Consider the following 15,196-nt stretch of genomic DNA (forward strand, 5'->3'; position numbering starts at 1 on the left):
AATTGACAGTTGTCAATTCAATAACACGAGTAATTAAGATAACATGTCTGTATCTCACTAATAGCTGAAAATAATAAAAGGATTAAATGATAATTTGAATAAAAATATTTTAAAGAAATTAACATGTATTTCATAAAATAGTTTCAGAACTTTATTTATTTATTTATTTACACCCATTTTTTTTCCCATTAAGTTTATTGGTACATTTTAGGTATAAAATAGTTACATACATCATTGGGATCTTGTACCTTTACATGAGTATCTTGGTTCTTTTTTTTTCCCCTTCCCCTGCCCTCCCTTCACCCCCTCCACCCTTCCCTATTTGCAAAGACCTTGTTTCCATTTTTTTCCTTTTCTCATATTTTTTCTTTTCCCTTTTTTCCTTTCCCCGACCCCTCCCACTTCCCCTGCTCCTTTAGAATTTTTCTTCCTGTTATACAATATCAATTATATATTTTTTAAATTACAATATCAAGATCTGTTTTGAAATAAATTTGACAACTTCTAAGAAGTACCTTGGAAGATAAATTAATGAAACTCACTCCGGAGGAAATATAAAATTTGAATAGCACCTATTAAAGAAAGTATATTCCTAGCTTGAAAACCTACCCAAATGACAACAGCAAGATCATATACATTTTAACAGATAAATTATATCAAACAAAGCAGAAAAAAGAAGGAACACTTCTCCCCTCATTTTAGGAACTCAACACTGTGCTAATCCCTAAAACTGGATAAAGATAATAGAAGAAAAAAGTATGAACATAGATAGAAATTTGTTTAACAAAACAAACTATTGGAAGTCAGATCTGGCAGGATGTAGAAAGTGGTTTTGTTATAGGGATGGCAGTGTTGGTTCAGCATTGGAAGATCCACCCCCAAAAGTCATCATTTTAACAGAGGAAAGGAAAAAGCCATATGATCCTCTCACTAGTTGGAGAAAAAGGATTGGACTAAATTCTAGAGCTGTTTATGGTAAAAGCTATCAGGAGACTAGAAGTAGAACAGCAACTTCTCAACAGATTAAAGACATGTACTCCATACTTCCAGTGAGAATGCCTTATATAAATGGAGAAGATACAATGCTTCCTCCTTCAGGTGGGGAACAAGGGCAGATATGCTTACTCTTTATCTGTCCATTAAACTTTGAAATCTAGTCCCCACCAAAATAGTCTGGCAATAAAATGACACAACTAGGATAGGATTGGCACGGCAGAAGCAAAATCTTTATATGTAGATGAAATGATCATCTACAGAGAAAATACTAAGAAAACCCTAGGAGCCCCTAGAACTTGTACTTGAATTTAGCAGGATTAGAAAACACAAGATATATATAAAAATTCAGGTCTGTGTATACTTGCTATAAATGAAGAATTGGATATTGAAATTTAAAAGTTATGTAGGAGTACAAAGGACCTAGAAAAGTTAAAAACAAAAAAGTGTTGGAAGACATTTAGTACCTAATTTTAAGACTTCTTCTAAAGCTACAGTAATCAAGGCAGTGTTGGTGTAAGGAAAGACATATAGATCATTGGAATAAAACAGAGAATCTAGAAATAGAACCACATATATGGCCCACTGAGTTTTGAAAAATTATTTAACATTAGTATTTTATGGAATATAAACTCAATTCAAGAGCCAAGGAAGAGACAGTGTTTGCAGCAAACAGCACTAGAACACCTGGTATCTGTATATAAAGAATTAACCTCAACCCTTTTTTTCCATACATGAAAATAACTTGAAGGGATCTATGAACCTAAATAAGAAAGCCTAAAAGTATAAAACTTTAAGAAAAAATTATAAGGGAAAATATTTATGAATTCAGAGTAGGCAAGAACTACCTAGGATGCAAAAGACATGATGTATAAAAGAAAAAAAAATTGGTAAATGAGATTCCATCAAAATTGAGAACTTTAAATGACATCCTTAAAATGAAAAGTAGTCCTTAAACAGAACATATTTACAATGCATATAACCTATGACCAGAATATATAAAGAATTCTTAGAGCTCATTAATAGACAACCCAATTAAAAAGTAGACACAATAAGATGATAAATAGCCAGTACAGCACAAGGAAAGGTGTGCAACTCTGGAATCAGAAAAATACTAATAAGTACAATAAGAAGACTGAATTATACACTCATTAGGGAGATGAAGTCAAAAGTTTTAAAAGCCTTGTCATGACTTTTTCTTTTTGTTGGATTCTCCCCCTTTGCATTTAATTTGTCACGCCCAATGGATTCATTCTGCTGGGTTTCCTGGGGTTGTGATCCTCATTGTCTTTTCCTAGGGTATTGTCTAAAATTTTTTGGAGTGCCGGTTTGGTATTCATGAAGTTCCTGAGGTGCTCTTTATCATGAAAGTATCTTATTTCTCCATCAATTTTGAAAGATAGTTTTGCAAGGTACATCAATCTGGGTTGGAGGCTGTTTTCCTTTAGGGCTTGAAATCCACCACTCCAAGCTCTTCTTGCCTTGAGGGTTTGCATTGAGAAGTCTGCTGTGATTCTGATAGGCTTTCCTTTGTATGTGATGTTCCTTTCCTCTCACTGCTTGTAGAATTTTGTTCTTCTGTTGGATTTCTGGAATCCTAACTATTATATGCATATGTGTAGATTTTCTTTGATCAAGGCTATTTGGAGTCCTATATGCCTCACTTATCTGTATATCAAGTTCTTTTCCCCTCCTTGGGAAGTTTTCTGCCATCACTTCTGTGAACAGTTTTTTTATGTCATGTGCACTCTCTCCTGTTTCTTTGTTGACTCCAATCAGTCTTATGTTATTCTTCTTTGCATTGTCTCGTAGCTGCTGGATTGAATTCTCGTGTTCCTTTACAATTTTAAAGCAATTTTTCTTTTCCTGGTCACTAATTGCAATCTTTTCTTCTATATCTGAAATTCTATCCTCACATTGATTCATTCTGCTGTGCAGACTTTTGATGGAGTTTTTAATCTCTTGGAAATCTGTTTGTATCTGTTTTATGGATTCCATCATGTTCCTCAGATCCTCTATTTTTTTATCTGTGTCCTCTCTGGATTTATTAATCATGTCTTGCACCATGAGCAAAATCTTTGCTGTTATCTGAGAAATTATTTCTGATTTCATTTTTCCCAGATCCTCTTTTGTTGCCAGTTCAGAGAAGTCCAGGTGGTTGAGTTATCAGAGTGTTCCATCTCGTTTCCCTTTGGGGTTGCTGTAGGTGATCCAAAAGTCTGTTTTTGAGGCTTGTTTACCTGTCTTCTCATCTCCACTGAGGGGAGGGTGTTTCTGGCACCCGCACTGCTCACCTTGTCTGCCCTAGGAGCTTGGGATGGCAGTGGGGGAGCTTCCTTCTGGGTGCTGGGACCAGCTCAGCTTCTCTGCCCTAGGAGCTTGGGATGGCAGCGGGGGAGCTTCCCCTGTGTACTCATTTTCAAGGAGATAACAGAAATATTTTCAGTTCCAAAGCAATTGCTGTTGTCATGCCATTCCCAGCTCTTTTCTTAACTGCTTTTGCATACAGAAGCCTCATTTAAGGACAAAAATCTTAACAATCCTAGAAAAACATAAAAATTATTTTTTTGGTACCAGGGATTAAATCCAGGGCCTTCACACTAAGCTACATCTCCAGCCCCTTTTTAATTTTATTTTGAGACAGTCTCGCCAAGTTGCCCAGGCTAGGCTTGAACTTGAGATCCTCCTAACTCAGCCTCCCAAAGTGCTGGAATTACAGACACGTGCCACCATGCCCAGCCTCAAATAACATCTTAGACTACAAAACAGAGGTTCTCAAATTTTAGTGAATAACCTAAGGAACATTCTTTTTAAAAAAATGGTTCCCTCCTGGGCTGTTGTTTTAGCTCAGTGGCACCGCACCTGCCTTGCAAGCACAAGGTCCTGAGTTTGATCCCTGATACCCCAAAAAAAAAGGTTCCCACCTAAGGCTCTGGAGGTTCTGCCCTTGAAGAAGTGGTTCCCTAGAGGGAATGACAGGAAAAGCTGGAGCAGCAGCAGCTGCCCCACATCCTCAGGCACCATTTCATCCAGATCATTACCCACGCATTGCACTGCTTTGGCCTGAACAAGGTTATCCCAGAGTTTCCAATATTCATGGCTTTTATGGAAAGCTCTGCCTTTAAGTCCATCTAGTTCAGATGCTCTTCCTCACCTCACACACTCCTTACTGACTGGCAGACAACCTCAGAAAGGAAATTTGGAGGTTGCCAAAAGCCAGAGGCAGAGTCTAGAAGGGATGAAGGGCATGGGCAGCCCCTGGTGGGGTCCCTTTGTCACAGCGCCTTTCTCCAATCGACGCTTCTGTGCACACCACACACCTGACCAGGGAAAGTGGCCATGTGGACACCTCTCCCGCTATCACTGCCTTGGCCAACATCCGTGGGCCCTGGTCCACCCATGTATGAGGCCACAGTGAGCACAGGGGAGGCAGTGGAGACCAGGCAGCGTGGCACATCTGCCCAGGAGCCAGCATGCAGGGCTTCATGCTCACCATGTGCCCATGGGAAAGTGACTCAGGAAGGGACCTGGGCTTCAGCAACAGTGGCATGTGGCTGTGTTCCTGTCCTGAGTTCCTGAACTGTCCTGGGCTCTGTTCTGTTGCCCTGTCAGTTCCCACTGCCAGTCCCTGCAGCCATCTCCATGATGCAAAAGGACAGAATGGGAACAACAGGACTCATTAGGGCCCCCTACCTGAAGCCAAGTCCTCCAGCTTTACTAGAAAGCCCTGCACCAGGATCCTGGGTGCTTGCCTAGCTAGGAAGAAAGCTGGGCCTTGACCTCCACTCAGCCTCCAGCCCTGTGCACCCTGCTCAGCCGGAACAGCCAGGTCAGAGTGGCCCTGAGCTCCTACACCGTCCACACTGCACCTGGATTCTAACTGAAGTCATTTCTGGTGAGCCTTCTGAGAAATCACCTTCCTGAAGAGGCTGGAGATTGCATTTACACCAGATCCCCTCAAGAATAAAGCCTGGCAGCAAGTGTTTGGCTCATCTGCATTATATCCATTTAATAGATGAGAAGGGTTTATATAAACAGTTTTTAATCCTCTGGAAAAGAACTATCCAACTGCTCAGCCAGCTAAGTTCCTAGCCACTCCTCCTTCAGCAAGATAGTTTTCACACCCTGTGACATCATGTAGGGGCCTGAATTTCCATTCTACTCTTTTGTTTCTAACATTTTCAGCTGAGGCACTGCCCCTCCCTGTAATAAAGGTAGTGTATTACACAGATGAATCCTAACACTGTGCAGAAGGAAACTATTCTGTGAAATCCTGTCTTGTAGCTCTCTTTCTGTAGTCCAAATTCAACTGAAAACTTGCATAATACTGAAGTGAGACAGTGCCCGATTTTCACCTATCAGAAGACAGCAGAGTATAGCTAACCCTAGCAGACCCACAGCACAGGCACAAGGAGTGTCCGGCCTAGACACAAGGACAGCAGTACTTGACAGGAACAACCCACATGAGCTGCTCAGAAGGTACCATGTCGACATCCGGTCTTCCTCTGAAATCCAGGAGGAAAGGGTGAGAAAGGAGAGGGCAGAAGGCACAGAGCTGGTTGGGTCTGTGGGTCAGCACACAATCCTCCACATGTGCAAAGGCACACTTAGTATCTTCCATGACAGAAAGTGTGGTAAAAAGAAAAAGAGGTTAGAGCCAGGCCCAGAGGGTGTCTCCAGGACAACTGGGGCTGCTCTAGCCTGTCTTTGGTACTGGGCAGAGGAGCTTCCTCGTCAATCTTCCCTCCCATGACTTACTTCTATTTTTCTACTCAGCATGAGGTTTGAATAAGGACCAATTTCATTTTACCAATTATAAGGCAAGTGCTTGTTCTCTTGACCCTGGGCCTTAGAAAAGCACTGGATTCACTGGCCATTCTCTGAGACCAAAATGGAAGAAAAAGCAAAGGAGGAGAGAGGTTGATGCTGGTGAACACACAAACACAAAAATTTCCAGGGGCCAGGGATTTAGCTCAGTGGTTCCAGCACCTGCCTCACAAGCACAAGGTCCTAAGTTTGATGCCTGGTACCAAAAAAAAAAATTTTCCAACTGACATGAGACGAGTCATTTTTTTTTTTTTTTGAAAAATAGAAGTCTTCACTGCTATTACCTAACAAGAATGACCACAGAGGCAAGAGAGGCCCCAGAGCAGCCTGTTTGGAGGGATCCACACACATCCCTCTGCACACAGAGCCACTCCAGATGGGCCTTGGCAGTGCTGCTCTCCAGCACATCTGTGCACTCGAGGACAAAGCTCTGGGAGGGGCTGGGACTTCACTCTGCTCCCTGCCTGGCACAAAGGGCCCCAAAACAACCATGCCGAAGGTCAAGGAGGAGTGAGCACATTTCACACTCTCGTGTGTTTCTCTTGGGTTTTCTCACGTGGCCAGTCCCAGCTCCTTACGATCTTTGGATCTTTGCCACAGTTGTGCACTTCCTCTCTCGGACCTGCTAGGCACGCACCTGAGCTCCCTCCACAGGCAGGTCCCTGTGTGAGGTGCAGACCCTACCCTGGGAGACTGTGTCATATCCTGAAGCACCCGGCCCTCTAGCAACAGCACCCAGTCAGGTAGGAGGAGAGGCAGCTGGAGGGCAGCTCCACCTATTCTCCCACCAGGAGGTCAGAAAAGTGGCTGTGAGGAAACAAGGGGACAGGACTCAGGGTCCAGGGTCACACGGCTGGTGTGCTGCCTCCCTGTCCTTGGCCAGGGGGCTTTACTAGGTTTCTCTTGGGTCCTAAGTCCGCAGCATGTCCTGGGGCTTCTCATCCTGTACACTCACACCGATGGGCAGACACAGGCCTTGCCACAGCTCCACTTTCTGCTGCAACAGCAGTAACAGGACCGAGCTTCAGGCTCCAAGGCTCCTGGCCTCAGAGCCGGCAGGAGTCCTTCTGACTTAGCCCGTGACAACACTCCAGGTAGCCTTCAAGGGACACCAGGAGCCAGATGAAGCCCCTGTGAAAACATGGTTGGAGGCAATCTTGACCCCAGACCAATGAACTTTGTGTGTGTGTGTGTGTGTGTGTGTGTGTCCCACCTGCACAAAGAACTCAGGACCCTGCACTTGTGAGGCAGGCACGGTGCCACTGAGCAATACACTTTTGGTTTAGAGAAACAAAGTCTCTCATCAGCAATTCAAGGCACAAAGTCAAACCCAGACGCCAAAAAAAGTCCAGATGCCATACACACACAAACCACCTGTGCACACACACAGGAATACGGTCACACATGCACACACACCCACAGACAAGTGCACACATCTGCACACACAGATGCATACATGCCTTCCTCTCCCACCAGTAAAAAGGAAACTGAAGGCCTTGGGAGTTGGAAGACAAGCCGGGCTCTGTGAGACCCAGTGTTGTCCTCTCGTGGACTGCAGTTCCATCAAGGGCGCCACTGTTCCTCAGGTCTCTCTGTCCCTGGGAGGTGCATCCATAAAGACAGGGTGGGCAGGAGGACCAAGGGGCTGTCAGACTCACAGGATAAAAGAGGGAAAAGCCCCAGTTCTTGCTGACATGTTTTCCTCCCTTGGGTGGCATAGAGGGAGCTCATTTTATAGGATTCAAATCACTGCTCTTTCTAGCAATGTCCCTGGCTCTGCTATGCTAACATGTGCCAGGAGCAGGTTCTTCAAGCTCCTTCAGTCATAACCTGACTCAGCTTGCTCAGCCCTGGTCCCTCTGACAAGATGTCACCAGGCAGCCTCTGTGACAGCCCCCTGCCCGCCATCAGCTCTGACAGCAAAGATGGCCCCATGTACTTCTCCCATCCTCGGGGTGTGAGGTGGGACACACCAGTTGAATGAGAAAGCAAACCTCTTTTAAACATAGTTGGTAAAATTCTTTTCCAAACACCTCTGGTTGGCAGTGTCTTCTACTTCAGGCAGAGGATCTAGAAAAGACAGTGACCCGCCACTGGTACGCCAGTGGGCAATGCTGTTCGCCCACACACTGACTGGCAGGACAGGAGAAACATCAGCTCACCCTGATCAAAGCCACTGCGCCTGTAGTGGTCCAGCGCCAGCTCCTCCACAGAGCACAGGGCCATGGTGGGGGTGGCAGTGTCCCCAGCCTGCACAACAAACATGGACTTGCCCATCCCACGCTGCGGGCACAGCCTGCCCGTGATGGTCACATGTTTAACATCTTCCACAGCTACTGCCGGCAGCCGGTGGAAGAGATGCTTGTACTTTTTACAGCTAGGGGACTCCTGCAGGCACATGGCTCTCTGATAGAGTGAAAGGCGGTGCCCTGTCCTTACTTGTGGATCCGCCAGCCCATCAGCATTGCATCTGATAGCCGATTCCAGGCACTTCAGGTGCTGGTGCAGGTTCAGAGCCAGTCGGTCCCACCATCGGCCTCTACTGTCAGGACAATAGATTTCCTGAGACAAAGGTTTTCAAGTTCCTTGACAGCTTCCTCATACAGGTGAAGCCTCTGCAATATCTCAACAGTCCAGGACAAAATCTGTGCATAAATCCACCCAACCGTGAAACACCACAGGAAGAGTGGTAACTCCTCATGGTACCTCAGGGAAGGGTGGTTTTGCAGTTCGTTCCATTCCCTTTTTGCACTGTCAGAGAACTCCTTAGCTTCTTCCCAGTTCCCACTGGCCATGGTGGTGGAAATGTCACTCAGCATGTGTGCAGCCACTGCATATCTGATAAGATCCTCTCTGTCTTGGAAGATTTGGGTTTTCCGATTGATGGTATAACTAGGAAACTGCATTCGGCCAAGAGCGACCAAAAGCACTGTGGAAAGCTGATCTTGACCACAACGAGCACCTTCTTCTTCTTCCATAGAGTCGCTCAATGAAAACAGGAGTAAGATCCAAGCAAACACAGCCCTGGGACCTCTACAGACTCACAGTGGCTGTCCAGCCAAGCCTTTAGCTCTTTTTAAGATAACAGCTCCAATTCCAGGCCGATTCTTGCTCCAAGCGCAGACTGAAAGCTGCTTGGCCAATCTGAGAAAGGCATCTACCAGCTGCTGTTTCTGTCCATTGGGATTCACCAGGTGGAAGGTCTTGGCCAGGGATTTCAGATCAGGAGCAGAAAGGAGTTCAAGTACTTCAGAGAGCTCTTGTAACTCAGATTCTGTCTGTAGAAAGCCTGCATGTTGCAATTCTTCAATCACAGGTGTTAAGTCTGGAGCAATCTCTTCATATACTAATTTGTTCATTTTATTCCAAGTTAATTTACATTGAAAGAGCCTTACATATAACTTCTGACCACTAGCTGATAACTGATAAAATGTGGTTATAACTTCCTTATCCTTCTCATCAAAGAGCAGCCTGTCATCTTCGTTCTCTAGCATGGCTTGCAGGACCAGGAGGAAACCCCACAGATAGTAAGGATGACTTGAGGGTATTACAGCTGCGTCACTAGGAACATCACAACCTGACCCCAGCCCCAGAGGAATGTTGCAAACTACTTTATTCTTTAGGTCACTGTCATCCTCCAGAAGTTGTTCATGGATGTCACTCCATTTAGAACCATCATTTGTGGAACTAGATTTTGCCTCTGAACTTGACAACTGTGTTTTAACTTCTGAAGCAACAGTGATTTCTACTTTTTCACAACTGTACCTCTCACATTTTTCAACATCTTTATCATCTACTCCTCTGATGTTCTCTTGCTTTACAGCCCTATCTTCTGAAGTGGTCTTGAAATTTTCCCCAAGAGTTAAATCTGATGAAAATCCTATGAGAGCTTTATCTGACAAGCCAGGGCTGAGGGCTAATTTCCCACATTCCTGGGTAGCCTTTTGGCTTTCAGCTTCTCTTATTTTATTACTGTTTACCATACATTCAAGAGTATTCTCTTCCTTTAGAGAATCACGTGTAAAAATGTTTTCCTTCTGAGAACTACTCAAATTTTCATCCTCATCCTCAATTTCTGAACTGTTATCAGCCAGGCTCCTAACAGCTGTGGATATGGAACTCTGTGGACAATGATTGGCAAATTCTTCATTCTTATCTGGGACTTTTTGGCCTTCGTGTACTTTCTCGACAGCTTAGATGACAGGCTTCCCAAAGAAATGACTTTCACATTATGATTCCTCAACTCTTCCTGATTTTTGCATACTATGGCATCATCACTTTTAAAGTAGGGACTGTTCTGTTTTACACCCACTTCTGCCGAATCACTCTGGCCAGGGGTTAAACTTGTCTTTGGTGGTGATGGGGTCTCTGGGGTCACATCTTCTGAGGCAACACTGGTTAACTCTGCTGTGGATGAATTTGAATTCCTTAAGCCAACCTGCACTGGACCTACGTGAATGACATCACTGTTAGCACACATCTGAACGAGGTGCTGGTTTAAGTCTTACCTGAGCACCATTTTACTACAAATGGGGCAGGCAAGTTTAGCAGGTGGTGCATTGTTAAAATATGAAATGATAGAATTAGAGGCATTGCTTTTAGTTTTGCTGGTTGATAAGCTTCTACGGGGTCTTTTTTTGTCAGGAGATTTTCCTTCTGGCATCATGAGTACAGTATTAGGGTAAAAAGTGTAGTCCAAGTCGTAGAGCTACACAGGCTAAGGTGAAAGAGGGCATGTTTTATTTTCACTCTTTTGGCTTGAACTAATAAAAGGTAGGATTCTACGTATTCGTGTTAATCCTTTAGGCAATCGCTTCTTCCATTTTTAAAAAAGAGTAAATTGTGACAGAAGCCTTTTGCACAACCCGCATCAGTGACTTTCTCCAGGTGGACGACGCCCATTCGCGCGGCCCCGGTGACTGCCGCGTCCAGGCCACACCTCGCGAACACGCGCGGTCGCCACCGCCACGGAGCCCCGACCTGGAGAGCGCCCGGGCCGCACGACTCCGCTCGGCCGCCATCCTTCCGCCGCTACCCGCGCGACGCAGCCGTCCCCTGGCCCGCGGCACCTCCCACCTCTCAGAACTTTAATACGCTAATATGGACAGAACTCTGAGGTTTGTATTGTACTGAATTATCTAGCCTCACTCAAAAATAGAAATATTTCAGCAGCCAAATAGTGTCTCTCAAAACACTTACCTCTACTAGTGGGGATCAGCAAATATAGTATAAAAGGAAAACGGACCAGCTGCCTGTTTTTGTAAAGCTTAATAAAACTCTGCAACCCATATTTATATATTGTCTGTGGCTATGTTTGTGCAACAATGATGGGGTTCTATAGGAATTTTATATCCCACAACTTACTTTCTGTATCATTAGAAAAAAATTACTAACTCCTGTTTATATGAACAGTTTGCGAAGAGCATATATGTACAAACTTTCAAAAAGGTTCATATCACTGAATAAATCTTTTAATCTAAATAAGATACTCAGCATATATGTCATCTTTGGCAGGTAGAAAAGAGTCCAAAAACTAACATTCATTAAATATAAATTTTCACAGATTCTAGTATTTAGTCTCTATGAGTCTGAGCTACACTCTTATCTTCTTCATATTGTAAAGGCCAAATAGCCACTTAATATAAGGAATAGAGTAATCCAGTCCCTCTTAATTTGAGTTCAGAGGGTCTGAAGACTTCATCAGATCATGTTATATATGTGTGAAAAGTTACATTGATTTCTTTTCAGATATTTTAAAGCTTTTGTCATATTTTACTAAAATGGAGTAGACTAAGTTATAATTTTTGTCTTTTTTCTTGCTCATAAGGCAAATAGAAATTTTAAGCATAAAGTGTTTAAATACATCAGTATACTTGCAAGCAAAGCTGTTGACAGATTGGTAACATTTAGCCTCCTTTAGATCTCACTTATTATTTTTATTAAATACTAACGCCCATACAGCACATTGGGGTGACTGAGAAGGGAAGATATTTAATAAAATACATTAGGACCGAACATTTCTACCCCAAGCTCTGGTTGTCACATTGATGCATTTCTTTACCTTGTACTGAATTTTACACATGAGTTGGATTATAAACACTTTCTTTCTTCAGTGCTTTTGAGATCATTTCCTTCAGGGTCTCAGAATAAAGTATTTATTTAGAAGTAAGCAATGATTTCAATGTAGTAACTATTTGGGGTCTGTATGCCTTTTAAATTCTGCCTACACCATTAATTTGAAAACATTTACCAGTACCTTTCCTTTAGGCATTACATTTTGTAAGTCTTTCTCTTTTCCCTTTTGACCTGCCTTGCAACTCAGGGAAATTATTTTGAAATAATTATCCCAACAGAACGCAGTGATCAGTACATCAGCAGACTTGTATGTCGTGGGAGCAAAATCAGCAAATTAAAAGGGCATTTTGTGAAGAACAGGTCACTTAAAATAGTTCAACTTCTGAACTTGCAAGACAAACCATAATGAAGTGCTATTTTCCTAATGTCCTTGAGTATAACAGAATAAAATCTTCTCAAGTATTTTACACAAAGAGCTCTGTTCATAAGAAATTAGGTCAAACTATTAAACTCACCTCTGTTTGATGTAAAATAAAACTGCTTATTGCAGATCTAGCAAAAACACTCAGTGTCCTATTAGTTCCTTCAGAGAATATCCCAGATAACCTTAAAGTAATCTAAAGCACAAGTGAACTTCAATCCTTCCTGTCTACTCTGAGTCTTAAGCACATTAGAATAATTTAAAAATGCAGTCTTGCAAAAATATAGTCATTTCTTGCTGATTTTGTGCTTCTTTTCAATTTGTCAACTATGCTTTAATTTCTCTGTGCTTTATGTATGGTAGCAGATGATCAAGATAATAAAAGGTAAAATAAAGGAACTAGGCTAATTAATATTGAATTAATAAAGTTTTGAAATATAAATAAGTTTGTATAAACTGTCATTTGATTTTTGTGTAAGATAAACTCCACATTTTTCTGTCTCTTCTCTCATCCTTTAACCTCTCAGTATTTTATTGCTAATAACTAATTTCTTGTAAGACTACATTTACCCCTTTCATTTCCTAGAATAATTAAAAGGAATGTATTTAACCTACACTGGAAATAATATAAAATGCCTCTTTAAGTATCGGAAGTAATTTAATTTTAACACATGAATCAAATCAAATATTCAAAATTATGTGTTTATTAGTTATTTTGTATTCTTTCCTTATCTTGTACGAAGAAAGATTCATTGAAGAAATTGGAAGCTCTTTATGCATTTCACAGAAAGGCAGAAGAAGAAATTTCTATGTACTTTTGAAACATCTTACAATTTAACAGTGAAGTTTTGCAGCATGGCCAACAGTCTTAAGATGTATTGGCTTGAACAACATTGTTAATTTTGTTCCTGATTGATCTGCTTAGTTTTTTGTCCTCCTAGTCAAACTCTGCTGATTTTCATGAGTTCCTCATGAAAGGAGACAGAATATACAACCCCAAAATATGCCGCTCTGCCATGAGAATTACTTTTAACTAAAGGCTTTAGAAAAACACCAGGTACTCTTCAAGGAGTCTTCAAGTATCCTCTACCATTCACTGAAGCAGAATTATATACCTGTTCTGGCTTGCTTCTTTTCCTATGTGATTAAGCTTTAGCCAAAGAAGTGTACATGGAAACAATTTATTCCATCTCAGTAAGAAATTTTGAGTCCTGGCTTGGTTTTACAATTGTTTTTTCCTATTTTTCTTGGTCCAAAATGACTCAAATAAGGGCAATTCCTTTTTTTAAGCCTGAGATATAGTAAAAATAAATCAAAATTAAACTACCAAATAATGGCAAACATTTTTACATTAAAATTTTTATTTTACCTGAAAGAGGGAGTGGAGGGAAAGAGGAAACAAGAATTGAAATGTGTAATGTGCATGTACCAATTCCCTACAATGAATGTTATGGTTGCTAATTATGTGTAATGAAAGTTAAAAAGGAAATAAAAAAGTTTCTCCATGTGGAAATTGATTGTAATAGCTGAATAACTTAAACTCAGATGATTTATTCATGCTTCTTTTGTGCACAACCAAAGCACCTATATAAATTTGAAATAAATGAGGCCCACACAATATGTGATTATGTACAGAAGGTCCATAGATAACTAGTTGCCTTGACCTATCTATAACTTTATGAACTAAGACTTGACTCTATTTGCCAGCCTAGAAAACAACATCTTTCAATGCTCCCATTTTGTACCATTTTTAGAAATTATTACATAAACACAACTTACTCAGAGTCTTCTGGTTTCTGCAACCTGGACATTCTGTCCACAAAAGCACATGCATATGCAATCTGTAAAGACAAAATAGAGTGTAATTCAGTCATTTAATGGCATTAGCCTGGAGTGAACTAGTAGCAGACTAACATTTACACACATAGATTAGAATCTGACAGGTTGGTTTTGAAACTTGCTTCTAAATACAGTATATAACCTTTAGCAGTTTAATTCTTTTTCTGATTTATTTTACTGTCCTGTAAATGAGAATAAAGCTAGCATCTAAAGACAACTATTGAATTAATAAAGATGAGGTCAAGTAATATACATACACACTTAACAGAATCCACAGCACCTAGAAAATGCTGAAAAAATTACAGGTTTTTTTCATTTATACAACTGAGTAAATAATGCTCTTGGGCCAAGAGACAGCCTTCTTAGGATCTCTTGTTGGCCAACTTGATGTCTACCTCTGTGGCTCTGTAATAAATTATTCCTTAGTGATTACACGTCAGACTAACTAGCTACAGAAATGCTGTTCTGTCACCTTGTCAAGTACATCAAATTGTGGTTGCAGTAGGAAAATGCAGTCTAGTGGAAGAGGGCCTGTTACACAGTGCTGTGGTGGGGTGTCCCCTGAAAGCCTCATGTGTTTGAAAAGTGATAGGGTGGTGGGAGCCCCACGCTCTTCACCTCCTCCCTTCACTCCCTGCTTCCTGGCTCCATGACATGAGCAGCTTTCCTTCACAGCAGCTCTTGCCCCTCCGCCAGCTCTACACTTGGGCCAGACAACTATGGATTTAGAATTTCTGAAGTCTGAGCCAAAATAAACCACTTCTCCTTAAATTGTGGAATTTAGGGTATTTTTGTACCAGTAAAAAGGAAAATAAAACCCATAACGAGGTTCTGGTAAGCTTTCCTAATATCCTTATTATTACTGATGATGTTCGTTACTGTGGTAGATCATCAAGTTGGTTAAGAGGCCTTCTTTCATTAAATATATTAATGAAATCATTTATTGTAAAATCTTTATGTAAGAGTCTGTATGGTATTTTACCCTGAAAATTATTTGGATATATCTGATATAAAAGTATGGATTTGAATTTCAATTCTCAT

At 41.6% G+C, this 15,196-nt stretch overlaps 1 protein-coding gene and 1 long non-coding RNA gene across 2 annotated transcripts in view; both read right to left on the reverse strand.

The window, feature by feature from the left end:
• The window catches only part of LOC147825096 (uncharacterized), a 52,743-nt gene extending 38,584 nt beyond the window's left edge, over positions 1-14,159 (reverse strand). The window contains exon 1 of the long non-coding RNA XR_015441220.1: positions 14,096-14,159. This is a non-coding gene — a long non-coding RNA (uncharacterized LOC147825096). The remainder of the gene's footprint in view (positions 1-14,095) is intronic.
• Positions 3,483-10,483, reverse strand: LOC101724064 (fanconi-associated nuclease 1-like). Its single transcript, XM_087187760.1, is given in 4 exon segments — positions 3,483-3,535; positions 7,983-8,393; positions 8,396-9,982; positions 9,985-10,483. Coding segments are annotated over 4 exon segments (2,550 nt in total).
• Positions 14,160-15,196: the final 1,037 nt, after the last annotated feature.

Source organism: Heterocephalus glaber, unplaced genomic scaffold (genome assembly GCF_053883595.1).
Source record: "Heterocephalus glaber isolate CG9 unplaced genomic scaffold, H.glaber_assembly_v1.0 deba00001509, whole genome shotgun sequence".
Classification (NCBI taxonomy): domain Eukaryota; kingdom Metazoa; phylum Chordata; class Mammalia; order Rodentia; family Bathyergidae; genus Heterocephalus; species Heterocephalus glaber.